Source organism: Halichoerus grypus, chromosome 2 (assembly GCF_964656455.1).
Source record: "Halichoerus grypus chromosome 2, mHalGry1.hap1.1, whole genome shotgun sequence".
Taxonomy (NCBI): domain Eukaryota; kingdom Metazoa; phylum Chordata; class Mammalia; order Carnivora; family Phocidae; genus Halichoerus; species Halichoerus grypus.
Genome location: NC_135713.1, coordinates 30,517,842 through 30,544,614, shown reverse-complemented (window position 1 = coordinate 30,544,614; position 26,773 = coordinate 30,517,842). Strand labels below are relative to the sequence as shown.

General features: G+C 36.2%; 1 protein-coding gene across 7 annotated transcripts in view; it reads left to right on the top strand.

Moving 5' to 3' along the window:
- Positions 1-5,370: 5,370 nt before the first annotated feature.
- The window catches only part of RICTOR (RPTOR independent companion of MTOR complex 2), a 123,816-nt gene continuing 102,413 nt past the window's right edge, over positions 5,371-26,773 (top strand). For 4 of the 7 annotated variants that reach the window (XR_013445533.1, XR_013445532.1, XM_036111088.2 and 1 more), the window contains exons 1-2: positions 5,371-5,445; positions 5,617-5,664. Coding sequence is in view for 2 of the 7 variants with exons in the window: in XM_036111088.2 (XP_035966981.1) it covers positions 5,397-5,445; positions 5,617-5,664 (97 nt within the window). In the remaining 5 variants the exon portion in view is untranslated. Of the gene's footprint in view, positions 5,446-5,616; positions 5,665-5,910; positions 6,205-12,766; positions 12,809-14,946; positions 15,035-26,773 lie in introns of those variants that run through there. The other 3 variants (XM_036111093.2, XM_078066670.1, XM_078066671.1) reach the window with 3 other exon arrangements.

Sequence of the window (26,773 nt, the reverse complement as noted above, 5' to 3'; positions counted from 1 at the left end):
TATTCTTAGCAACAGACAAAAAGGTACATATCAGTGGGAAATATAGTGGCATTTCCTGCTATGGTAAAAAATGAATGAAAAAAAAACACACCCGAAGACTTGAAGAAAAAGATATATGAACAAAAACGCATTATGGAAACTTTACTGGGCAATTGGATAGAAGCATAGATGCTTCTACACTTGGCTTAGTTTATGGTATTGGCTGAATTCTGTTCAGTAATGAAAATACACAAATCTCTACGCTTTTTCTGAGCCACTAAAGTAAAGATGTACTAAAGAACATGTATCCTTATCAGTAAACAACTTCCTTAATAAAGGCAATATTTTATGAAAAATCGATGAAGTAGTTTCTATAAATAAAAATTTAAAAGGTATTCACAGAAGAGTAGAGATAGTACCACATGTGATAATTTTATATAATAAAAATCTTGAAAATAGAGTTTAATTTTCATACACCTTGAAAAGAGAAAGGAAGTGACTATGAAAATCTTTTGTACCATGAAGATGTTTGATATTTATTTAGTGGTAAACCGTTTTTCATAATGATTGGTGGCTTCTAGTACATGTTGTCTATCAGATGTTTTAAAAATATTGAATCTAATCTTTCCCTTCGAGGTAAATGTGGTAACAATAACTAAGAATCTTACTACTTTTGTTTTGTTTTGTTTAAAGATTTTATTTATTTGAAAGAGAGAGAGAACGAGCCAGGGGGACGAGCAGAGGGAGAGGGAGAAGGAGGATCTCCATTGAGCAGTGAGCTCCGACATGGGGCTTGATCCTAGGATCCTGGGATCAAGACCTGGGCCAAATGCAGATGCTTATCTGACTGAGCCACCCAGACACCCCAGATCTTACTACTTTTCAAAAGAAATTTGTGCGAGGAGGGAGCATTTAGAAAATAAGTATTTGGAAACGTTTCCACAGTTTTGTGATTTTTTTTCCTGAAAAAATTGAAAATATAAATGCATCACTTATATAAATTTTTATATCTACACACTTAAAAACCACGGAAACAGTTTTTTAACCTATTTAAAATCTTTCAGGGGAAGAGTTTTGAAACCATTTTTAAATCATTTGCTAAACATTTCTAAATGTTATGCCTTCCAGTTTGCTATAAAATGAATTGACATTAGGAAAGATGGACATTTATTAGCCGAATTACATAAAAAAACCTTTGTATAATTGATTGTGGAATTCAAAAACAAGCGTTATGGTTTAGAAACTTCAGCCAGTAGAGTAGTTCTTCCATTTAAAAAAAAAACTTGGTATATTGTGAGATTTCAGCTACTAAAACCCAACATCCAAATAAACTCTTCTTAGAATTGGACTTTTGAATTACTATATCAAAGTATTTAACAAGAAATTTTAAAAATAATAAAGTATATTCAGCCCCATTATTGTTATTAGTGTCATTAGTAAAGTAACATTAAAATTTACTTTTAACCATTTTTATTTCATCCTTATGTTTTGTGTCTCATTTAATTTTAAAAAAAAGTAGGGGCACCTGGCTGGCTCAGTCGGTGGAGCTTGGGACACTTGATCTCAAGGTTGTAAGTTCAAGCCCCATGTTGGGTGTAGAGATTACTTTAAAAATAAAATCTTTAAAAAAAAATGAGTAAACACATATGTATTGGAGTGTGTGCACAAATGTTCTTTTTTAAATGATGAGATGCACAGACAAATAATTTGGTAGGTCCATTGCTTAGCACATTATTATAATGAGATATTTATCATTGTGATTTAGGATAGCCAGAAAAATTTCTCTAAAGTAATTTTTCTTACAAAAAAGTATATAAGTAAAAATTTGTTTTAGAAAAGTTAAAATGAAAAGGATAAAAACCACTCAAAATTCTACCAACCAGAGAAAATCACTGTTGAAATTTTAGTGAATACCCTTCCAAATTTTATTTTCTTAATATATGTATCCTTTCACAAACATAGGCTCATACTCTGTTTAAAACTGTTTATAGAGTGCCTTTATACCTTACAGAATTTTTCTAAAATGAAATTTACAAGAGATTTTGGAACAGAAATTAAAATTTAAAGGAACAATACTAAGAGACTACTTCCTGCTATTTTGAGACAGAGATTAAAATTTAAAGGAACAATGCTAAGAGGCAAACAAGACAAAGGCTGAATCTTCATAATCAACACTGTGCAAGATTACAACATTTGTTTGATTTTAGTCCATTGCCTGTCATTTTAATGTTCTTTATCTAGATTTTAAACGTGTGGTTTAACTATGAAGAGAAATTACCAAAAAACAGATCATCAAATGTTGTGGTTTTTTACTTGCTTTATCTTCGTATGGCCTATGTAGTCAGGCAGATAGATAAAGGGAACTAAGATTTTGGCAAGGCTTTGTTTCTGTTCAACATTATCTCTGTACCCAAAACTGATAAAATTTGGTTTATAAACTAGAATTATTAACTTTGTGTAATAGGATAGAGAATAGAACCCAGATAGTGATTATCAGTGTAGTCATTTATCTTCAGAATCAAGCGGTTATCTCTCAGAGGTGTGGTCCTGGACCCAATCTCATATAACATTTTTTATCAGTGACTCATACTATGAGAAAAGACATTTCATTCACACAGCAAATGAAACCTAGTTGGGAAATGAAAACTAGGAAGAGGAAGTCACATTGTCAATGACCAGATTAGAATCAAAATGACCCAGAAAATTGGAGAAGTAGTAAGATGTAAACAAAATGAGTAAAACATAGGGGTGGGCTAAAATAAACAAGGAAGACAAACAAGTTTCAAAAAGGAATGGCTAGCTGTTGGCAAGTATAGAAGATAACTTAGAGATTCTAACAAATAACAAGCCGACTAGAATCAATAATGTATTGTTTAAAAAGCAAATACAACATTGTGAAATGTGTTCTTTACTAAAATTTACCTAAACTCCTACTTCCCAGTTGAGTGTCAATTGCAAACACTAAGAACTTGTTCTTTTTACCAGAAATCCTATTATTCACCTTAACAACAAATGTGAAGAACACAGCCACTTAAGTGAGATAGTAATAGAAGAAAAACTAGTTTCCTTGTAAGATTGGGAAAAGATGATTTTTTTTTTCTCCTCAAAGAGATGGAATAATTGAATAATGATCTTTAAATAGGAACGTATAGTTACAAAGATGAAAGGTTATTAGATTCAGGCTTTCACGTACCTTAAGTAATTTAAAAAGTGGATCAGTTGTACTCAACTTTCATGAAAGAATGAAAGAGAAGATGAAATTAAATTGTATTAGGAAGGAGTTAATTTAGAATAAATAGGGACAAAAAATAGGATAAAAAGGGTTGGTTGAAAATTGGAACAATTCTAAGAATCTGGTAGAATTCCCATTGATAGATTTCTACTTTTCTAAAATGGTGAAATGTGATACATGAAAGGATGAAATGCAAATTTTTAATGTCCCAACGAGACCTCAAATTTTGTGATTTTTGCCTTAGGTTTTAACTAGAATAAATAAATTTGCACCAAGACCTAAAAGCTACAAGAGCAAGAGCAAAGTTTGTTGTTATCAAAATTACTAGTGGTTATGTCAGGAGACATTTTTAAAAAGTGCTCCAATTGCGTTGCATCACTGAATACAAGGGCAATATCAGGAACAGATATCTGATTGTAGACCTAATAAGAAAAGGATCTGGAATATATGGACAGAGGATAGTCTCCTAAGGAAACAGTGTTCCTCTTTTATTTTCCTGATGATGCTACTGTATACTGCTTTTATTTTTTATAACTTTCACTTATTTTACACTAGATATATATATTAATTGCAGGACATTTAGAGTATAGACAGCAAAGAAGAACAAAAACCGTCTATGTAATTCCACAACTGAAGGGAAAAAAATTAGTTAACATTTTGATGTATATCTTCTCAGACTCTTTTCTATGTACACAGATATGTAAAATATTTTATAATGTATAATTTTAATTTATATGTATTTTAAACGTATAAAAAAGGGAATTTTGTAATCTGTTGCTTGATTTAAAATCATGAACCTAATTTTCTATAAATATACTAGACCTACATCGTTTTTAACCGTTGTTAATAATTTGCATAATCCCTACCTTTGGTCATCTTTGTTTCCAATTGTTCACTATTATTAACAACGGCAATTTTACCTCCAATATTGCTTTTCTTTGTTTTTTTTAACAGCAAAAAAGAGCATTGTAACAAAGGAATCCAAGGCACTTACTCATCGATCCGATTATTTATTGAACATTTATTTATGCTGGACACTACATTAACTGGGACAAGAGAGGTGGTTAAAGCAAGATCTCCACTGTTTAACTTCCAGTCTCACGTAATAAAAAGACCAGTCGAGGAGTAGGAGGCGGCACAACACTCACCCTTCTCTTTAGTCTACTTTAAGAGAAAGTTGCTGGGTCAGAGGCCAGGTGTATATATATTAATTAGGTAAAAACAGTTTCTAGAATTGCAATCTCTACAGTTAATGATTATTAGGTTTATGTATAAAAAATATTAACCCACAACATCTACATTAGCCAGTGTTCAAGAGCTACACAGACAGAAAACCCGACTCAGCCCTCAGCTGCCTCTGCTTGGTCCCAGGCAAAGGAAACCCTCTCCCCGGGCCTCCCGGCGCCCGCGCGTGCGCGGGAACAATCTCACCCACCGCCCGGGAAGACCACTCCGCACCCCCGGCTTCTTAATTCCGTTCTCCCGGCCTGCGCCAGGCGGTCAAAAGCGAAACGTACCCCCGAACACTTCCTCTTAGAGAAGTTCTGCTGGCCAAGTATGGTTTTGAAGATCAAGTGCAAGGCTGCTTAGCACGGTGGTCAGAACGAGGGTGGAAAACAAACTTTGTTACATGTTAACTTGGTTGGAGCAAAGCGACTCTAGGAAGGGATTTGAGTTACAAGCGCAGCTTGTTTTTTTAATAAACATCGTTTTAACTGATAAATAAGGAAGGGAGGGCTTGAAAGCAAGCAAGAGAATGGGGCAGGATGGTTTCCGCAGGTGGCGTGCGGCCGCATCCCGGCCTCCTCCCGGCTCGCCGCGGCTCTGATTACAGTTGCCGCGGCACTGGAGGGGAAGCATCCTCCACGCTGCAAACTCCCATCAATGGGATTCCCCTCGTGGGAAATGCCGCCTCCCGGCCGATTTGCTCTCGGAGGGTTAGGCGTGTAGCCGCGACCTCGGGCTCCCAGGAAGGCGGACGGGTGCGCACGCCGCGAGCCCCATGGATACCCCGGGTCTGCACCGCGTTCCCTCCACGCCCCGGGTACAGCCTGCACCACCCGCCGCCCGCCGCCGCGAAGAGGCGGGGGAGATGCCGCGGGGGGCGGGCGCGGCGCGCGGGGAGGGGAAGGGGTTCTCGCGCGATTGGGCGAGGTTTCCGGTGTTGTGACTGAAACCCGTCAATATGGCGGCGATCGGCCGCGGCCGCTCGCTGAAGAACCTCCGAATACGAGGTAAGCCCGCTGCAACCCTCACTCCCCACCGCGTGGGGCCCGCGACCCCTGGCCCTTGCCTCCCCCTGGCCCTGGGCTGGGGGAGCGATTAGGGGCGCTGGCCCGAGCCAGGGTTGCCGCCGCTGGCCTGCGAGCGAATCCTAATTGGAGCTGTGTGTCTGTTTCGCGCAGGGCGGAATGACAGCGGCGAGGAGAACGTCCCGCTGGATCTGACCCGAGGTAACGCGGGGCGCCGCGGGCGCCGGCGAGGGCGCGCTGCTGGGGAGGAGCCGGGAGCCGGGGGTCGGGGGCCGGGGGCAGGGGCGGGCCCCGCACGGGACTGGCGGGGGTGCGGGAGGCAGAGCCGAGCCCCGCCTGCTGGCCCGCAGGAGCCAAGCCCCGGGCAGCCTCCCGGGACCCATCCCCCTTCCCGGTGCCCGCTTCCCTCGCCCCGCGCCTTTCTCCCGGCCTCTGGGTGCGGCGGGTGCCGGGGAACGCCAAGCGGGACTCAGCGGAGCCGGCTACCCTGTGGGTTCTCTGGACCCCCGAGGGAGGGTTTAACTCCCATCCTGGAGCTCGTGCAGCCATTCGCCTGGAGGCGGCCGGCGGGAGGTAGAGGCTGTTATTTAGGTTGCCGGAGGATGTCTGAGGGAAGAGCGACCACATCCTGCCCTCCCCGTCCCCCAGAGCAGAAGCCGGACCTGCAGGGTTCTTGCTTGCCTGCGTGACTGCTTTTCTCTTTGCCCACCGCCCTGGGGGACCCGCAGCATTGATAACTCGGTAGTGAAACCTAGAATGGGTGACTGTGGCTAAGTGTCTGGTTTGCGCTGTAGTTCATTCCCGTTTCCCTTTCCCGGGTGGCTGGGACTGTAGTTGGCAAAGACCGCCCCCTCACCCTCGCTGCAGGTTCATTGTTTACCTTCTGCAGTGGCGACCGGTTTGTTTACACCTTCGGAACTGGGCGAACCCCGCGGTTGTGTTTTTAAGGATCTAATCCAGCTACTGGCCAGTGAATCTTTTATTAGTCACCGTACTGGAGTTTATTCGACAATATCTCGAAGATACAGTAGTTATATACAAGGTTTTTCTTTTTTCTTCCACGGTAAACAGGATTTGGTCTACTGATTCCGAAGAAGTCATATTTCACACCGGCTGTAGCATAGAGTGTAAGCTGGTTCAGCTGTATAGAGTCAGTTTCCTTTTTGAGATCTGAAAAACACTTCGGGAAGTTAAGAAAAGTCGTAAACATTTCATTAAAAATTTAAAAAATTTAACCTATGTTCTACTTGACGTAATGACTTATCTAAAGTATTTGTCAGACGCGGGCTCATTGTTGAGACTCATCTCTGGTATTTAAAGCATAGTGCATTGTCTAATTTGTTGTATTTTGTATTTCATAGTGTAAGAAAACTGTTATAAACTAAACAGCTACTTTTTGTTTAGCTACAAGAGTACATTTTTGTAAGAATATTTTATTCTGAAAGTTCAGGGACTTTGTGTTGGGCTAATGAGGTGCTGGTGTTAACAGGCAGAAGAGTTTCTGCACTAAATTGGAACTTTTTTCAGCAGATAGTGTAGAAGATGTAAAGCTTTTGACTTTTGTGTAACAGTTTGGAAACTTGACTATATAAAACACACATGAAAAATCTATATAAGATGTACGTGGGAAAAGATTTTCTAGTAAATTTCCTAACAAAAACAAAATTCCCACAGGGTTCAAAATTAGTATTTGAGTTCTGTAACAGATGTACTTTATTAGGTGATTTAATTCTGTGTGGGCATATGCGTTTAGATGGTGAAAAGAGCACTTATTAGATAGATCTTCTGTCTTAATTTTCTCATTAAAAGCTTGTTTGGATGTGGTGCTGGAAATAAGTTATATTTGTGCTTTAGGTTGAGTTTGCTGAGCTCCTATATATATAGTAGTTTCTGTGGTTGGTATCAGAATTTTGGTTTGTTAAAAAATATACAAATTGATACCTTTGATTTACTTCAAACTTATTCAAGTGCACAGATAAGTCTGTATGTTTACTATTTAAAATGTTATATTTTCGGAGCACTTTGTGAACACCATTGTCCATAGGTGTTTTTAGGATAATGCAGCAAGCAGAAAAATGCTATTTCTGCTTGCCCTGATAAAATATAGTTTAGTTTGGAATATACACAGCCAACTGAAATTGATTGCAAAAGGCATATGCAAGTAAGAGAGGCTATATGAGAATAAAAAAGTAATTTATAATATAGGGAAGCTATTGTTGTTCAAGGAATTGCAATTCTGACAGACATTTCATTATTAAAAGAAGGTTTGTGGCTCTAAAGAAGTCTTGTGGCTCTAACCTGAAGAAAGTTCACAAGGAATTACACTTTAGTAATAGTCTGAGAACTGTAGGGCAGTCTGGGTTGCTGCTGAAGGGCAGCTGGTTGTGGATTGGATTACAGTACGTTTTAGATAAAGATTGGGGTAACCAAAACTACAAGTTTTTAATGCGAAGGCAGTGTTTGCTCTCATTTTAATTGTTTTTATGTAACCTTTGAGAAATTCATTGTGTAGCTATCTCACAAAGTTCATTGTTAAGTAGAGGTAATGGTCGTTCTAATTCCTAAAGGAACCATCAATGTATAGTGAAAAGAGATCAGACTGTACAGTCGGATAGTTCTGTGTTGTCATCTCAGCTGGGATACTTAATAGTTAGGTGATGTGGGGCAAGGTATTTGACCTTGCTTAACTCTTGGTTTCTTCATCTCAAAGAGATAACTTCAAAGGGTTATTAAGAATGTGAGAAGTAAATGAACTAATGCTTAAAATACTCAGTACAGGAGCTGATAATTTTGTGAGTGATGTTAACTAAATGTTAGTTGTCATCCCACAGTATGAAATAAAAATTATTTATATCGCATTTAAAATATTTCAGAGTTGTTTTGAACATTATAAACTTGTTAATGAGGAATTACGGTATTGAGGCTTTCATTTTTTTGAGACGTATTATTAATTGGGTATAGTCTGTCTGAGGTAGAGTTCTTGAGTATAACAACTGTAAAGAAGTATTCTGTGAGATTACCAGTAAATTAGGTATAAGCAAAGAGTATTATATGTACTTAAGATATAATGTATTTTATTTTATAGAACCTTAGAATTTTTCTCTGACTCCAGAAAATTTCTTAGTAATAATGATTTGGCTAGCCTTGCAAGCTTCTTGAGGCCCAGGAGAGTTCTACGTGCTTTGGTTTTGGTAGTTAGTTCATACATAGTGTACTTCAGTTAAAAATTGTTGGTGGACTAATTTTGATCTAGTTTAGGAACTTCATTGCAGTAGATCGCACAGTAAACTTATTGCTGATTGTTGCTTTCAGTTTTGTTCAAACAACTACTCTACTTAATTTGTGAAAGTCCCTGGTATTTGCTATTGATATAGTTTAAATACTCTCTCTGTTTTGCATGCCAATATCTATTTTGAAATCAAAATGCTTCCCTTAGTCACTTCCACTGTAAGGATAGCCTGTTTTTTAATCAGTCTCATAGTACATTTCTGGTACTGAATAACTTGAAAAGACACAGAGTATTCTTCCTGTGTAAGTCCTTCTTACTGTACAGTAATTTAATGATTGTGTTCAAAGTGAATTTTCAGGACATGGACAAACCTGTATTCAAATCTAACTATTAGAATTTATTTAAAAGTATTGAGTTTTATATTTTTTTATTATCCAATTCTTTTCCTTTTCCTTTAGAAAGAATACAAAAATTGTCTTAGTTGCTGTTTAATACTTAGAAAAGTAGGAAGGTTACCTGAATGATGCAAATTTGAACACTACTTTTTGTTTTCTGATTTTTATCTAGTGAGCAGATTACTTATGTTGTTTAATCGCTGACTTCAGTTAGACCAAACACACATTGACTGGATGCCTATTATTTACTAAATGCTGAATTAAGTGCTGGAGGAATGAAGATAAGGAAGATGTTATTCCCCTTTTCAGGAATTTACTGGAACAGATATTAATAAAGTGATTGCAATATGGAATGATAAATTAAGTAACCAAACTGTACAAGGACCCAGAAGTAGCCTAGAGGAGAAAATGATGAATTGTTTGGTGGGTAGAGGATTAGAGGCAGCTTCAGAGTGGTTGACTTCTCATGAGAACGAATAGTGGTAGACATAATGAAAGGAAACATGGGCTCGCAAGAGATGTACCACACCTTGGGAAAGGTAAAAGTCAGCAGGAAAAGGAGCTGCCTTAGGAAGCTGCTGCTGTAATCTAAGAAATGGTGGGGAACTAGACCAGGATGTTGGAGTTAGAAATGAAGGTCCATATATATTGAAATGGAGTAATCAGCTAATTTGTTTTCTTCAGATTTCAAACTGACTTTGGAATACTCCTACACTGTGCAGAGAACTTATATTTATTAAGAAGGTCGAAGCTGTCTAATATGAATTCCCTTGACTCCTCCCCTTTATTTAATATTTAAAGTAATCTTTGTGCCCAGTGTGGGGCTTGAACTCAGGACCTCAAGATCAAGAGTCACATGCTCTACCTGCTGAGCCAGCCAGGTGTGCCTGTCTTCTCCCCTTTATATTTTATACATACTTATCTTCTGGTTCCCTGAGTCAGGGAATAAACCAGAATATCTGTTCCTTTTCAAGGCTAACCTGGAAAGGAATTTTATGCTCCTAATACTGTTTCTTCTAAGATTCTTTGTAGAACTGAGATCCCTTTCTTCATTTCTTCCTTCCTATTGGAAGTTTTCTCATGTTCAGTAATCATTTGTTGTATCCTTCATATGGATCAGGTACTATCCCAGGCATGGGATGATGATGGGAGGTGTGGAAAGATAAAAGATGAAGATTACAAAGTAGCTGTTTTTCCATCCGCTCTAAGGAAAGAATAGTTCATCCTCACTCTGTAGCTTTCTTCCTTAACGACTATAGTCTTCTAAGCACAGCTTTCCCCGTGTACTGAAAATAGTTTTTTAAAGGATGCTGGTAATCTCATGCAAAATTCATAGGCATTTTTAAGTTCCCCATTCTGTTTTAGAACTACTACTGTATTAATAGTTTTGTTCCAGGCTCTAAAATATGTTATCTCACTTAATCTTTAATAACTGTTTGAGGTACTCTTTTTATCCCTCTTTTACAGTTGATATAGGTTTTAAAATTCCAAAGGTCTGAAATTCAGGTAAGTAATTCAGCCAGGGTCATAGGATTAGTGAGCGACTGACTACAGATCATGCATTTGTAGGCACTACACTTTTGCTATTCTTGCAACCACTTCTTTACTTGACTTCTGTGAAATATTCTCCTGCTGTTTTTCCTACCTCTCATGCTGTTCCTTCTCTGTTCCCGCCTGGTCTTCCAGCTCCTTAAGCGAGTGAACCTTAAGGTTCTGTCCTTGATCTTTTCTTCTCTCCTACGGTGCTATATGCTATGTCCCTGAACAGTCTTTTCACTGAGGGCTTCAAAAATCCATGAGTTGAAAAAAAAAAAATCCATGTGCTGAAATGGTTATGATAATTACATTTTTATTCAGACTCTTTCTTTTAAGCTTGCAAAACGTATTAGCATTATGTGTCTGCTACTCATCTGAAAGGCCTGATGTGTAAAACTTTGCACCCCAAAGCATATTCCCTTTTCACCCTCTAGTTACCACCACCATCCTTTGTAATAATCAAGCTAGAGACCTACAGCTTATCTTTGTTCACGTGCCATGTTCCTTCAGTTTGCCTGTGAAATATCTAATGAATCTAGTCTTTCTTATTCCATTGTCATTGGTCTTGTTCACATCTTTATTATCTCATTTGGATGATGTAAAATCTTTTCACCTTTTTTTCACTTTCTCTGCTATACGATTGCCAGGATTATTTTCCTGAAATGTAGATCTGATCTTACCATTCCCTTAAATAAAAAAAACAAAACACACTCATACTCACACTTCCCTGGCTCGTTTTTGCTCACAGAATAAAGTCCAGATTTCTTAACTTGGCATTGAAGGCCTTTTATGATTTATTCCAAAATTATCTTCTGTACTGTCTTAATCATACTGTTCTGTCAGCCTCTGTGCAGAGTTTACTTGTGTAAGACACTCTCTTCCTTCTTTACACACAGTGCTTTTCAGAGGGGATGGGGAAATTTCGCAAGTCCAAAGCACCTACCTCCCATATTTGTTCTTTCCCCTTGGAGATTGTGTTATACCCCTGGTTGAGAATCTGCTTTAGACAAAAATGATTTATTCCTTGCATATGGCATGCAGTTTCTGTTTACTTAACCTTGTGCAGGTTGTTTCCTCTGCCTAGAATTTCATTTTCAGTACTCTTTATTGAAATCCGACTTCTTTAAGGTCTAGGTCAAATGCAACTTCTAGAAATCATCCCAGTGGGAATTCATTGCTTCTTCCTCTGCTTTTCCACTTTCGTTTGTTCCTTTCTAAATATCACTTCTCATTGCCTTAAGTTCTTTGTCCAGTTGTTTTTCCCTCACTGGATCTTAAGCTTCCCCAGCATCTATCATATAATAATAACTGAAGCATTTATTGAATGTCAGAATGTAGAGAGAGATGGGAAATGGAGTGTACAGCATTAAGGAGAGTAGAAGTAAAAGAACATTTTACGTTTGCAGTCCTGAGGGACAGTGAGATTGATGGTGCCATGAAATGAAGAGATCCATTTTGGAGGGATGATAATGAGTTTAGCTTTGCACTTTGAATTTCAGGTGATTAAGTCAATCAGAGATGTATAAAAGGTAGCTGCAAATACTGGAATGGTTCTAAACTTGTGATCTGATTGTTCTCTGCATAGGGCGTTGAGACAGGGAAGAATGTAAATGGAGAAAGAGCTAAAGATTTGAGGGCTAGAGGATGAGCTGATGAGAGTGTCATAGCATAAGAATCAAAAATGAGAAGAAGGTGGCCAAGAGAAGAAAACTAGCAAGACTATGATCTCAGAAGCCAAGAGGGGAGTTTTGGTTGAAGAAACTGTGAGACTCTAACATTGAAGTTGGTGTCTGGAGAACTCAGTTCTACTCTTCCTTAATCTAAGGATGATGTTGGCATACTGTTTAATCTCTCTGCGCTTCGGTTTCCTGGATCTCTAAAATGCATACTCCGTTACACGTGTAGCACTGTCACCTTCCGTCTCTGTGATCCTCAGCTATCACCATGTTTCTGGGATATTGAAAGGTTAAAAAGAAAGCATTACAGCCTTGTTAAATCACTGTGAGAAGTATTCCCATAAACAGTAATGAATACATGTAGGAGTGATGGTATTTCATAGCACTTTAAATGTAAATTATAGTCAACTCTCAATTTCCTTTTAAGTGATCATCTGCAGTGACTTGCTGCCTCCTCCCCCTCCCAGGTCTCAGGCTACTGAAAATAGGGCTGTGAAAAGCACAGTGGGGTGAGTGAATGGTTTGCATGCCTGTGTATCTGTATCTCTGACTATCACCAAGCTAAATACAGTCCACTCTCATTTACCTGCACTTAATAAAAAGGTGAATAATGATGGAAGAGTGCTAAATTACTTAATCTAAATAGCATTATTTATATGTGGCTTGGGAAGATTTTATATTCTTTCCTCCCCTACAATAGATTGATGTGTCTTTTCTTTTAAGTGAATTATTAGCATCAATTTTTATTTCCTGAGCAAATACTGTTAGAGTAGCCAACATAAATAGGTTAAAATATATATTAGGTAATCCACATGCGAATAATTGAGAGTTGACTGTTAATGCTTTTTGGATCATCCATTGTTTTGTATTATCTGTGCTTTTTTGTTAGTGTGGCCAGGTTAAAGCTGAATAGCTACTTTAAAATTTTATCTCTACAATGAATTTACTTCTAAAATTATACAGATGCCAAACTAAATTGAAAATAATTGTGTAAAACTAGATAAATATAACATATATCCCAAGTCATAGGATTGAAAGAGAATTTAAACTTAAGTACATTCTTAAAATTACTTTTACAAAGTCTTTGAGCCAGGCAGATTGCATAAACTGAGCAACGTACCTGGTAATGATGAAATTTATATAAAATATAAATTTGAGGATATGCCGAGGCTTCGAACATACCCTGTTTATGGAGTCAGTTGAGTTTAGTAAGAAAGACAGAAGACAGTTTTTTAATTACCTGGATTTTCAAGAATTTGGCTCTTTTAATTACTTTGCCATTTTTTTACTCCAATATTTTGAAGATTTGGATTTATAGTGGTTTGTTAATGTCAGCATATTTTTGATCCATATATTATATAATTGGGTTAGTAAGTATTGTGAATCAGGAAGGCACAATTCTTGGCTTCTGGCATATCTTGGGATATACCTGTATCAGGGCATAATGTAAGATAGCAGTATAAGAAGAACCTGCCAGTTGTCCTTATAAAGGAATCAAAAACTGAAGGCATTCAGAAAAAAAAAAAAAAGGGAGATAGGTAAGGAATGGCTTAGAGGGAAGACCTCATAGAAGTCTTGACACGTGTCAGACTTTTGCATTAAAGGGTAGCATTTGAATAGATAGAACTTGGAATCAGTGTTTTAAAAAAAAGTCGTAAATTTTGTGAACTAACACTTCTGGCATATTATTCAGTACTTGAAGGTAATGTTGAGGAAAATTGGTGATTATATAACTCGTAATTATTGAGGATTAATTATATTTCAAAGTAGGGCTCTTCTGGCCTTTAAAGGTAATGCAGGACTGGACTGAGAGCTTTTAGGCATATTGTGAAATAATTGTGTGCTTGTGACTATGAGTATATAAATGCTTGGCTGTTATTCCAAATCCAAGTATAAATGATTTTTTTTCTTCCATTGTTTTGTAATATATGTGTTTCCTTTCCCCTTCATTAATACTGCATGTTCAAAGGGCTCTGTAAATTTGTTATCAAACTTACTTCAAGATGTATGCAGTTTGGAAATAGAGATTATAAATGAGATGGGTAGTGTTTTTGTTATTTTCCACACTAAAATGACCATATTTTCTGAACTCAGAATTTAAACATGTGGCCTCACAGTGAGATAGAATATTTGAAATAAAAATCATTCTGAAAAATATGGAATATTTCATTGCTAAATCCTGACAACCTACCCAGCCCTCTAGTTATTTGGGTAAAGGGTATACTGGGGAAATTATTGCTTATATTAAAGCAGCAAAATGAGAGTTCAATTGCCACTTGCAGGGATTTTAGCGATCTTGTTCAGAATCCACTGTAATTTCATGTGTTTCTTATAATGAATAAAGAGTGAAGAGACACAGAAGCTGTAAACAAAGAAGACTGCCAAGTAATTTACTTTTAGTTACTAAGAAGGAACAGCTTGCCAGATAAAAGCGTATTTAACTCCTTTTAGATGTGTGCACATATATATATTTATCTGTAGTTTCATACTTCGAGAAGTCACATCTTAAGATAGTATTGCTAATTCTTTCCATGCTTAATGTTCATCCCTCATATACTAAAACTTTTAATTGCCCTGTTTTTTCTCCACTCATAATTCCGTATAATATACTCCCTAACCTTCACCACACCACCACCATCACCACCAGCCCCTTCCCCCAAGAAAAAAAAAAAGAAAAAAGAAAAACTGAAGGGAATAGAGTTGCAGAAAGAGTGAGAAGACTCCAGTGGTTGGAGGTAGGTGAGCTGTGAACTCTTAACATTTAGCTATATGGCAGTTTGTGTGTGACCAGGTGGCTGGTGGAATACTGTGGAACGTTTTATTCACATGTGTTGTGGATAAGTTTTTAATCATATCTATCACATGATTAGCATAAAATCATGATAATGGACTATTTGAATACAAATAGCTATTTTCTACTTTATTTAGAATGACTTGTGTTTTAATTTTATTGCTGTAGCTTGTAATTTCTAATGTTACTTTTGAATGGCATAACTTGGTACAAAGCAGGTCAGATTAATTCTTATGTAAGATTTCATATGTCATGTAAGAATAATTCTCAACATGTTTTTACAACTTTTTAATGAGTTAAATTTTAGATTAGTATAGTCTTAAAAATGTTTAAATCACTTTGTGTATTTTAATAAGAACCTTAAAATAACCTTTTTCTCCTTTGTCATGGGAGAATTCAGTGTTACGTGTTCATGTTTCAACATTGTTTTGAATACAGAAATATATAGTATTGTTTTACCTAGCGAAATGGAAGACATTTAAAAAGATGCTGATTATTCTTTTTTTTTTTTTTTAAAAGATTTTATTTATTTATTTGACAGAGACACAACGAGAGAGGGAACATAGGCAGGGGGAGTGGGAGAGGGAGAAGCAGGCTTCCCGCCGAGCAGGGAGCCCTGTGCGGGGCTCGATCCCAGGACTCTGGGACCATGACCTGAGCCAAAGTCAGACGCTTAACGACTGAGCCGCCCACGTGCCCCGATGCTGATTACTCTTTAAAAGGAAATAAAAAAGGAGAAGGTTAAAAAATTTGGATAAACTGTAGCGGTTGCCTTTTGCTATGTTATTGTTTCTTCTGATAGTTATTTTGTTTTATTTAAAAAGTTTAGACTTATTTTTGAGTCCTAGGAAAAATTTTTCACTTACATCAGTAATTGTTTCTGTATTAAAGGTACTGTAGAGAAAAAGTGTAATTATTTTTAAAATGAGTAATTATATTGCAAGTAAATGTTCACTTGGGATACTTGAATATGAATGGATTTGGGAGAGGTATGTGTCTCTACATATTATGTTTATTTTTAAGCATATTTGGAAGCTACTTTAGAAGTTATTTTATTAGCTCTACCATTCAAAACAGGGATCTTCTCTATAGTATCTGACAGATGTCATCCATCATCACTCAAACCTTTCATTGATAGGTAGCTTATTCAAAGTTGTTTGTTTCTTTGCTGAGCAGCTAAGTTTGTTAATGAAATTCTTATATCAAAGTAGCCAAAATTTAATAAAAGAATCATTTCTCAGTAATTGATCCTAGTTCTTTCATATTTTTATTTTATAAATATTTACAAATAAAAGTAGTAGGTTTACTCACATTGGACACTGCCGTGTGTGCTATTAGAGAGTCTTACCCTTTTCTGCTCATACAGGCCAGTTACCAACTACTTACTGAGTACTGCCTATGTGTCTAGCATTGTTCTGGTTGTTAGATGTTGAAGACATGGTCTTTGATTACAAAAAATAGCAGCTACCATATTTTGAATTTTATTATATGTTGGAAACTGTTAAAAACATTACTTAAATTATCTAATTTAGTCTTCCTACATTTCTAGAAAATATGTTTTAATATCCTTATGTAACTGATGAAGAAAGTGGGGCCAGAGGGAGCCTAACTAGCCCAAGGTCATACTGGCAGTAAAAGAGAGAGGTACGATGATTCAGATCCCATTCACTGTTTTTGATTCTAAAACCCATGCACTTAACCCTTTGTAATCTTTCTAAAAACAAATACAGTAGAGGATAAGCCATATTGCTGGAATAATTAGTGGTTAAATGTGCTATATATTATAGTAATGTTGATTTAGAGTCCTCAAGAAACAGGTTATTGGCTGAGCTCTGAAATGTACATTTTAGCCATTTTTGATATGATTATTTCTATAACTATTACTTATTTCTCTCCTTTAATGAGAAGAATATATCAACTACATTTTAACTTTTTCTCTTTGGCTGGGGTCATTATGAATGTCGATTATTTTGTTGGAGGTAGGGGGAGGACAATTTATTACTACCTTGTGTGACATTGGACTGCTCTTTTTGATCTTAATGTGCTATTTTCTTATACTCAACTATCACTTTACATTGCAACTATTATTCCTATATTTAGCAGTCCTTTATTTTTTTTACTTTTACTGTGCTATAAAATAGAAACTATATAACTGGACTTGTTAATATTATATGGAAAATAAATATAAATAGGTTGTGATTATGAAGAATTAAGGGCCCCTACTGTCAATAATATATGTTATCTGTAGTGAATAAACTTGGTGATGATACATACTTTGAGTCTTTATTGCCATTTTTTGGTGTGCTTACTTTTATATCCTGGTTGCTTTCCAGATAGCATTGCCTCATAGCATAGTTCAAGGTAGGTGAGGTATGACTTGATGGAGTTAGTATATATGTATATAGCAAGGATGGTAGGATTATATAAAGATAGATATTAAGGTATAAAATATGACTAATATGGACAAAATAACATTAAACAATATGCTAATTGCGTAAGATAGAGATAGTCTAGCTCTGTAGCTAAGAGCATGGGCCTTAGAGTCAGATCTGGATTTGAATCTTGACCCTGCCTCTTAGAAGTTTTTTGAGTTTGGACAAGTTACCTTTTCTGAGCATGTTTTCTCATCTCAGCTGGAAATAACACTTGAGGAGTGAATAAAATGTTTGTAAAGTATTTATTACAATTTTGGCACAATTTGTCACGTATCTATACTTAATACCTATAGATATTAGGTGTTCTTTAGTGGTTGTTTAAAACAAGGGAGATGAGAGAAGGGAAAGGTAAGTGTGAGCTGGGAAAAAATAAAAGAAAGTGGGATGTTATAACTTTGAAAGAGCAGGATGTGGTTAAATGAAGAGGAATTGAGCATGAATAAAGGCATTAAACATTTTACTGAGAGAGGAATAATAAGGATATAGATTTCAGTATTCATATTGGATTTGTGAGGTAGGGGTAAGTTACTGAGGGCCTTGAAAACTGTGGAGTTGTTAAACCTTCTCTTTTTACATGTTAAAATGCATAATAAAGTGAGAGCAGTAAATGTTATTAAATTATTTTTTATTTAAAGAAAACAGATCCAAAAAAAGTTTGTCATAATTGTATAGTCCTATACATTTTGACAAATTGAACACATGGATAATCAGAACCCAGAGTATACAATACTTCAGAAGCTCCCATTCTGTCTCCTTCCAGGCACTACTTTCCCACACGAAGGATACCACTATTTTGACTTCTAATACCATAGATTAGTTTAACCTGTTTTTGAACTTTCTATGATACACTCATACAGTATGTACTCTTTTGTATCTAACTTCATATGTCCAATGTTATGTTGTATCACCATGTTGTATGTAGAGTTAAAATTATTTTAATCTAAGTCTGCTTATATATATCAGGTATGTCATGATGTGGATGGATTCTTTCCTTTTGAATGGGCAGTGGATTTATATGAGTGGATAAGTTTTGGAATAATGACATTAATTCCAACTTTATTTTAAAAATTTAAATCAGGGGCATCTGGGTGGCTTAGTCATTAAGCGTCTGTCTTCGACTCTGGTCATGATCCCAGGGTCCTGGGATCGAGCCCTGCATCGGGCTCCCTGCTCCGCGGGAAGCCTGCTTCTCCCTCTCCCACTCCCCCTGCTTGGGTTCCCTCTCTTGCTGTGTCTCTCTCTCTGTCAAATGAATAAATAAAATCTTTAAAAAAAAAAATTTAAATCATTTTCTGAATATCTCAGTCTTTTGCCTCTTTAGCCTGACCTTTTGCTTAAATAGGTTGTAGTCAACATATCTAGATAGGTGAATTTTTTTTTTCTTAGTGGTTGTTTAAAGGAAAAGTATAATCCAATCACAATAAACTGCTCAAAGCTACAGTATAGAAAGAAAATTGGAAAAATTAGAATTCCAATCCAATAAAAGTTTTGTGTTGACCTAATTAAATTGGTGGAATGATTACTGAAATTGGTTAGTATTTCTACAGAAAAAAAAGGGAGGATGATAAACATTTCTTGGTCCTCAAATAATATGCTCATGTGGAAATACCAGTGCATTTATATTTTAGATTTACAACATACAGTTTTAAGTATTTATCAAAGTTGAAAAGTTGTTAGAGTATAAAATAGAATGCTTCTCCTTGAAGGAGCATAAATGTTTAAATGTCTTTTATGATTCTCTTTCTTAAGAGCTCAAAAGGGACCATTAGAACTCTTGTATAATCCTGCTTTAGGTTTCACATATGAGGGAGTCATAAAGTAATGTGATTGATTTTTTTAGTAGACATATTAGAACTTTATGAGATTAAGTGAGAGTGTCTAAGACCTCATTGATAGTTATAAAGTGTCTTTGATTGTTTTTCTCTCTTTCCCTGTATTTCTCAATTTCTCTCATTGGTTTCTGCTTTTTCTATTTCTAGTCTTCTTGTGACTCTTTAATATAAAAGGACATGCTATAGAAATGGACTACATTTGTCTTTTGCTGTACTTGATAGTGGTTTATGTTCGTTGATTTAAAATAAAAATTGTTAAAGATTTTTTTTGTTTTTGTTTTTACTTAATCATTGGATTTTAGGGCTTTTTTTTCCCCCTGAGAGTTGATGCTTTGATAGAAAAAGATTCCACTGCTCATCTCTTGGTATTTGTCCCCAAGAAATTAGAACTGAGTATTGCATAGGAAATTGATTAAATACTTGAAAGCAACTTAGCAATATGGGCTTAGCATAGATTAGTAGACTAAAGAACATTTTACTTATTTCAATATGCAAGAGCAAGAGTAAATGTGAAAGTGAAACAAGTTTTCACTATACTGAAGGTAAAGAAGCTTCTGATGTGCATTTTTTAAGTGTTGATAATTTTAAAAATAATCACTTTGTTTTAAATATTCAAAATGTTTTAAATTTTCATGCATCTACTCTGGAAGTATGGAAAACAATGAGTTTGGAATTCCCTGAAAGTGGGAATGTAGTAATAACTTTGGAAGATCCTTGCTGATTCTGAGTCTAGACTGTTTAGTTCACTGAGTATGGATTATTAGCTATCAAAAAATACTTGGTTTTAATGGTGAATTCTGAGTGAATGCTTGTTTGATACTATTAGTTAGGAATGACAAAAGGCAGTAAATCTATATTTTGAACTATGTTTTTCAGGATTATATTACTTATTGCTCTTGTACATATTGGTACATCATTTTTTTTCCCCAACTATTTTAAATTTTTCCTAGAATAGTGCTGAAGTAGTAAACTGTTGGCTGTCCAACACGATCAGAGGTTGGTCTAAAATGATATTTTGATTATTTTGTGAAGGGTTTTTCGAATGATGTGTTGTTTTAGCAGACAATCTAGAAATTATATACTTTGAAGTAGATATTTCCTTTAAGCAGTCCCCTTGGAATGATATGTACTTTCTAGTGGTGATGTCACTGTTAAAAAGATTTTAAAAATTCTGCTTCTGAAGATTGCTTAAGCTTATAATATAGTCCTTTAAATTGCTATCTGATTTGTCCTTTGGGGGTGAATTGGAGTTCGGGAACTGGTCAAATATTAATTGTAGTTATATATAATGGGAATTCATTAATTCATTGATTTATTCACTGTTGATCTGAAAAGAATTCATTGAGCACCTGCTATATTCTCAGCACCATATTAAATACTGGGATGTGTATGACAAGATAATTTTTCTAAGAAATATGCTGCCACTATATGTGATGACTCCCATTGTAATCTAATGCCTGGTACCTTCTATAACAATCTCATTTCCTAACTCTTTTCCTCTTACTCACTCTGTTTGGCAAAACAGCCTCCTTGCCATTCATTCCTACTCATACTCTCTTTTCAGAGCCAGAACCTTTGTACCTCTGTTAAATTCTGTCTGAATTGTTCTTCCACCAGTATTTGGAGGCTTGCTCTCTCAGTTCGTCTAATTCTCTTTATCAGTGATGCTTTCTCTGTTCATTCTATCTAAAGTAGCCCCCATCTCCCTCACTTTCCATTCTTTTATATTTTTTCTTCCATAGCCCTTGTCACTATTGCCATTACAGTATTATTTATTATTTGTTTCCATAGAATATAAGTTTTGTGAAGACACTTTTTTTTTGTTTACCATTGTATCCTTAGTGCCTAGAACATCACATTGTAGGTACTTCATTATGTATTTATTGGTAGAATAAGTGACTGTCAAGTTTATGTTTTAGTGTGAGGGCTCCAGATTGCTTACTCAACATCTTGACCATATATGGTCACTTATATCAACATATCTGTGTTTCAAACTTAATAATTATTGTTCTAAAAACCTTTCTATATATTTCATCGGTGCTAAGAGCTGTATTTTAATGGGGCCAAAGCAGACACCCAAGAGACATCCTGGCCTCATTCCTTGTCCTTATTCTACACATCACATTTGCTCCCAGTCTGATGATGATTTTATCTCTGAAAACTGTTAGATCTATTATTTTTATTACTATTTTTTAAGATTTTATTTATGTATTTATTTATTTAGAGTGCATAGTGGGGGAGCAGAAGGGGAGGGAGGGGGAAAGAATCTCAGTCAGACTCTTCACTGAGTGTGGACCCTGACTGGGGGCTCCATCTCATGACCCTGAGATCATGACCTGAGCCGAAACAAGAGTTAGATGCTCAACCGGCTGAGCCACCCAGGCGTCCCAATTATTTTTATTTCTGCCTTTATTTGGGCTCCCATTTATTTTCCTGGATGAGTGCATTGGCTTCATAACTACTCTCTCCATTCTAGTGCTATCGTTTCCCAATCTTTACTGTAGCTAGCAACAAGTTTTCCACATAAGTTAATCTTAATATCCCCAGCGGGTTCAGCATCTTCCTTCTTTGGGCTTTTATATTATATAAAACTTTCTGTGTTACCTTTCTTATAACATTGTGATAATTTGTTCATGTCTGCCTTCCTCAGACACAGTTGAAAAATATTTATTGACCTTTACTATGTGCAGGTTACCATTCCTTTCCTGGTGATTCAGTGGTGAAAAAGTTTGTGTCTCTGTCCTTGAGATTATATTCTAGTGGGGGAGAATGCAGACAATAAACATGTGAACACAGAATGTTAAGTAGTAATAAATGCTCTGAATAATGTGCAATTAGATATTTGAAAGGGAGTTGAGTGGTGGTTGGGATTGTCAGAGAAAGCTTCTCTGAGGCAATTATACTTAGTTGATTCAGGACTAACGAGATGGCATAAAATGAAGATATAGGGGGAAGGCCTACTTCCAAGTAGAAGAATATGGTACACAGGCCCAGAGATAAGGAAAGAACAAATAATGGTTAGTGCTTGATGAATGAGGGGGAGAGGAGAGTATGAGACTAGAGATTGTGGTATGCTTGCAAAGGGAAGCTTTTAGAAGGTTAAGCAGGGGAGTGACATTATCTGATTATTTAGAAAGATAACTCTTGGTTGTTCTGTGGATAGTGGACTGAGGCTCCTGGAGAAGGCTGTGCATGGCACATGTCACTAAATCAATGTTAATTGAATGAATAAGTGAATGAATTAATACTTTCACTTTATATCCATTTTGAATCACATGAGACTTCAGTATTCAAGAGGAGAAAGCCACAAAACCAACATTGTAGAAAGGATGGTTGCATTAAAATAGGTCACTTCTTTGTAAGCAATGTGTGTCTAAACCTAATCACTTTAGTATTTTGAGTTAGCAAATAATGTCTGAGTTGTCATTAATGACAGTTCTTTGTGACCATGAGTTGAAATGCTATATTCATTAATTTATTTATTCATTCAGTTAATTACTGACTATATACAATAGGCACAGTATTCTGCTAAGTTTTCTGAAGTTTCAAGGTTGAGGTTACAAGATAAATCAGACCTTGCTCTTAAAATTAGTTACTTGTCATTCAAAAAATGTAGACTGGTTGGATAGATAAGCTTGATTGGCAAATCAGGAGGCTGAGAAGGGAGTTACTAGCCTTCCCTGACCTCTGTAAAATATGATTCTGTTCATTTCACTTTCCTGCTGCTGTTGCTAGATGCTTTCATTTAGATGTTGAATCTGTCATAGAAAGTATAAAGAAATGGGGAAAATGCAGGAATGGGAGCAATTAATTTTATTTGTGGGAGAAGTTAATTTTACTTTTATTCTCTTTAGTGTTTTTAAAATTTTTTTATTCTGAATATGAGTTCTAAGCAGAATAGCTTACAGGTAGATTTTTGGGGAAAATCCTTTTTTTTTTTAAATCTTAATATCACAATTTGTACTTATATTATTTATTTATTTATTTATTTTTTTTTTTTAAAGATTTTATTTATTTGACAGAGAGAAAGACAGCGAGAGAGGGAACACAAGCAGGGGGAGTGGGAGAGGGAGAAGCAGGCTTCCCGCCGAGCGGGGAGCCCGATGCGGGGCTCGATCCCAGGACCCTGGGTTCATGACCTGAGCCGAAGGCAGACGTTTAAGGACTGAGCCACCCAGGCGCCCCTATTTATTTATTTATTTGACAGAGAGAGACACAGTGAGAGAGGGAACAGAAGCAGGGGGAGTGGGAGAGGGAGAAGCAGGCTTCCCTCTGAGCAGGGAGCCCAATGTGGGGCTCAATCCCAGGACCCTGGGATCATGACCTGAGCCAAAGGCAGACGCTTAACGACTGAGCCACCCAGGTGCCCCTACTTATATATTTTTAAAATTGTACTTTCTTTTTAAAGTAAATGAGGTCCTTGCAATATGTTCTCTTTTAGCATCTAGATTTTCAACTGTTTCAGCTGGTTGTTCAAGCTAAACATTTTTACTTTTTACCAAATTTTGCTTGTTAATTCTGTGCATGAACAATTAATATTATTATTATTATTGTTATTATTTTATAATACTCTTTACATCCAGCATGGGGCTTGCACTTACGACCCCAAGCTCAAGGGTTGTATGCTTTTCTGAATGAGCCAGCCAGTACCTCTGTGTGTGAACATTTATTTATTTAATATTTTTTCTGGGTCCCGAATATGTTTTAAAGAAATTATAGAATAAGTACATTTGTGCCTTTGGTAAAGTAAAATCATACTTTAAGGTTGGCAAATGAATGTGTGTGCTGTGGCAGGGGTTGCCCAGGGATCATGACATTCTTTCCCCTGAGCATCACTGAGGCTTCATAATCCTCAGTGTAGTATTCCTGGCAGTATTAGGGTTGACACTAGACTTGAAACCTGTTTTGCCATAACAAATATAATTTTAAAATGGGGTTTGGTTTGTTGATCGAGGGATGTTTTGCACTTTTAGCAATTAAAGAAGGAGGAGTTAACTGTTTATTAAATTGTATTATTGTTTTTTTCTGTTAATATTTCCTGGAGAGAGTATTAGTTAAGTGCAGCAAGGACATTGTAATAGCCTAAAATAAACTAAATAAGAGAAATATTATGAAAAATTTTGACTAGTGATCTGCCTTTAAAAAATATTTGGTAGGGCGCCTGGGTGGCTCAGTTGGTTAAGCAACTGCCTTCGGCTCAGGTCATGATTCTGGAGTCCCGGGATCGAGTCCCACATCGGGCTCCCTGCTCAGCGGGGGGTCTGCTTCTCCCTCTGACCCTTACCCTCTCATGCTCTCTGTCTCCCATTCTCTCTCTCAGATAAATAAATAAAATCTTTAAAAAAAAAAAAAATTTGGTAGATGAAAGTATTTGAATGGAATCCTAACACTCCAATTGAACACTCTTATGCTATGGAAGTTTAATCACTAGAAGTAGCAGCATGCATGTGATTCTTAACTAGTAATGTTATTTCTTCATTTGATATTTATCCCTTGATCTGAACTGAGCATTTTTAGTAAGCCAGGCTCTGCACTAAAGAAAGGCTTCATGGGTTATGAACTACTGTCGTTGAAGTTTACTGGTGTGGAAGCTTAATGCTGAAGCTGAATAAGCACCTAGAGTTAGTTGGCAGACACTTTAGAGATGACTTAATGTAGTGAGACTTTTTTAAAAAGAAAAGGGCTCTGTATATACTGAAGGTAGATCAACTGTTACTGTGCTTTGAGGAGACTTACGATAATATTAAGCAGGTTGTTTGAGATAAACCAGTCAGAAACACCGCCCATTGTTTTTATTATTGTATGTTTACACACATTTATACACATAAAATAGGAATTGCAAATTATTTCCAACCTTATTGGTAATTTGTACAGGTCTGAATTAACTACTGTTTACTTTTATAGTACTGTATATTTTTCATAATACCAATTTAAGTTATTTTGCTTAGATTAGCATATTGTTTCTTTTTTGAAAATATACATTCCTAATTATTACTGTGAAATGAAAACTGTGTTTGTAGCAGGGGAGATCTAGATTCAAATTCTTGCTCCATAATATTGCAGGGAAATATCTGACATACTATTTAATTTTCTGAGCCTAAATTTTCTTATATGTGGGAAGGGATATAATATTGTGCATCTTGCAAGGTTATTTTAAATATTAAATAGTATCTGGCAAGTGCTTAGGTAAAAATCTAGAGGGCAAATGTTTTTATTTATCCATTCTTTTGATCATGGACATTTGGGTTGTTTGTAATTTTTTGCTATTATAAATAATTATAAACATGGTCTTATACATGAATTATGGTACTCCTACCTAAGTTTCTCTGGGTTATATAACTTGGTGTAATAGAATCACTGCTTATATTATATATATTTATTTATCTGTATATGTCTATGTATCTTCTGTATCTATATCCTCATAGGAGCAATATCTAAGAGTTGCTCCTGAGTCATACTTTTGTCAGCACTGGGATTATCAGCCTTTTTTTTTTTTAATGTTATGTTAGTCACCCTATAATACATCATTAGTTTTTGATGTAGTGATCTACGATTCATTGTATACTGTATTATGAAAATTATTAAATATAGACTAGAGAAAAAAGTATAGGAACCCTCATGTATTTCTCACCCCACTTCAACCATTATAAACAATCTTATTTCAGCTATATATCCTCCTCTCCACCTCATGGATAATTTTAAAACAAATCCCAGGCATATAATGTTTCATTTGTAGATAACATCAGTATGTATCTCTAAGGGCTAAGGACTTTTAAAATCTATAACTACAATACCATTAACACAACTAAGTAACAGTAATTTCTTTATCTCATCTAATATTCAGCTAATGTTCAGATTTTCCTGATTGTCTTACAGATACCATTTTTTACAGATACCATTTTGAATAAGGATTCATACAAGATTCATACACTTTTGATTATTTTTATGTTTTTAATGTGTAAAAAAAAGCAAATTGTCCATCAAATTGCTTTTATTTCTGGATAATTTGTCTTTTCTGTCTGTATTAACAATTTTTTGCTTAGTTTTAAAACATTTTTTTAAAGATTTTATTTATTTATTTGACAGAGACATAGTGAGAGAGGGAACACAAGCAGGGGGAGTGGGAGAGGGAGAAGCAGGCTTCCCGTGGAGCAGGGAGCCCCATGCCAGGCTCGATCCCAGGACCCTGGGATCATGACCTGAGCCGAAGGCAGACGCTTAACGACTGAGCCACCCAGGCGCCCCTTAAACATTTTTAATAAAATAAGTTTACGTGTTTATTCGCATCCTACTTTGGGATTTATTGGGCATCCTGATCCTGAGTATTTCATGTCTGAACAATTCCAAAAAATTCTTGGTATTTGACTTTTTGAGTATCGCATCTCCTGCATTTTTCTTTCTTTTAGGAATTCATAT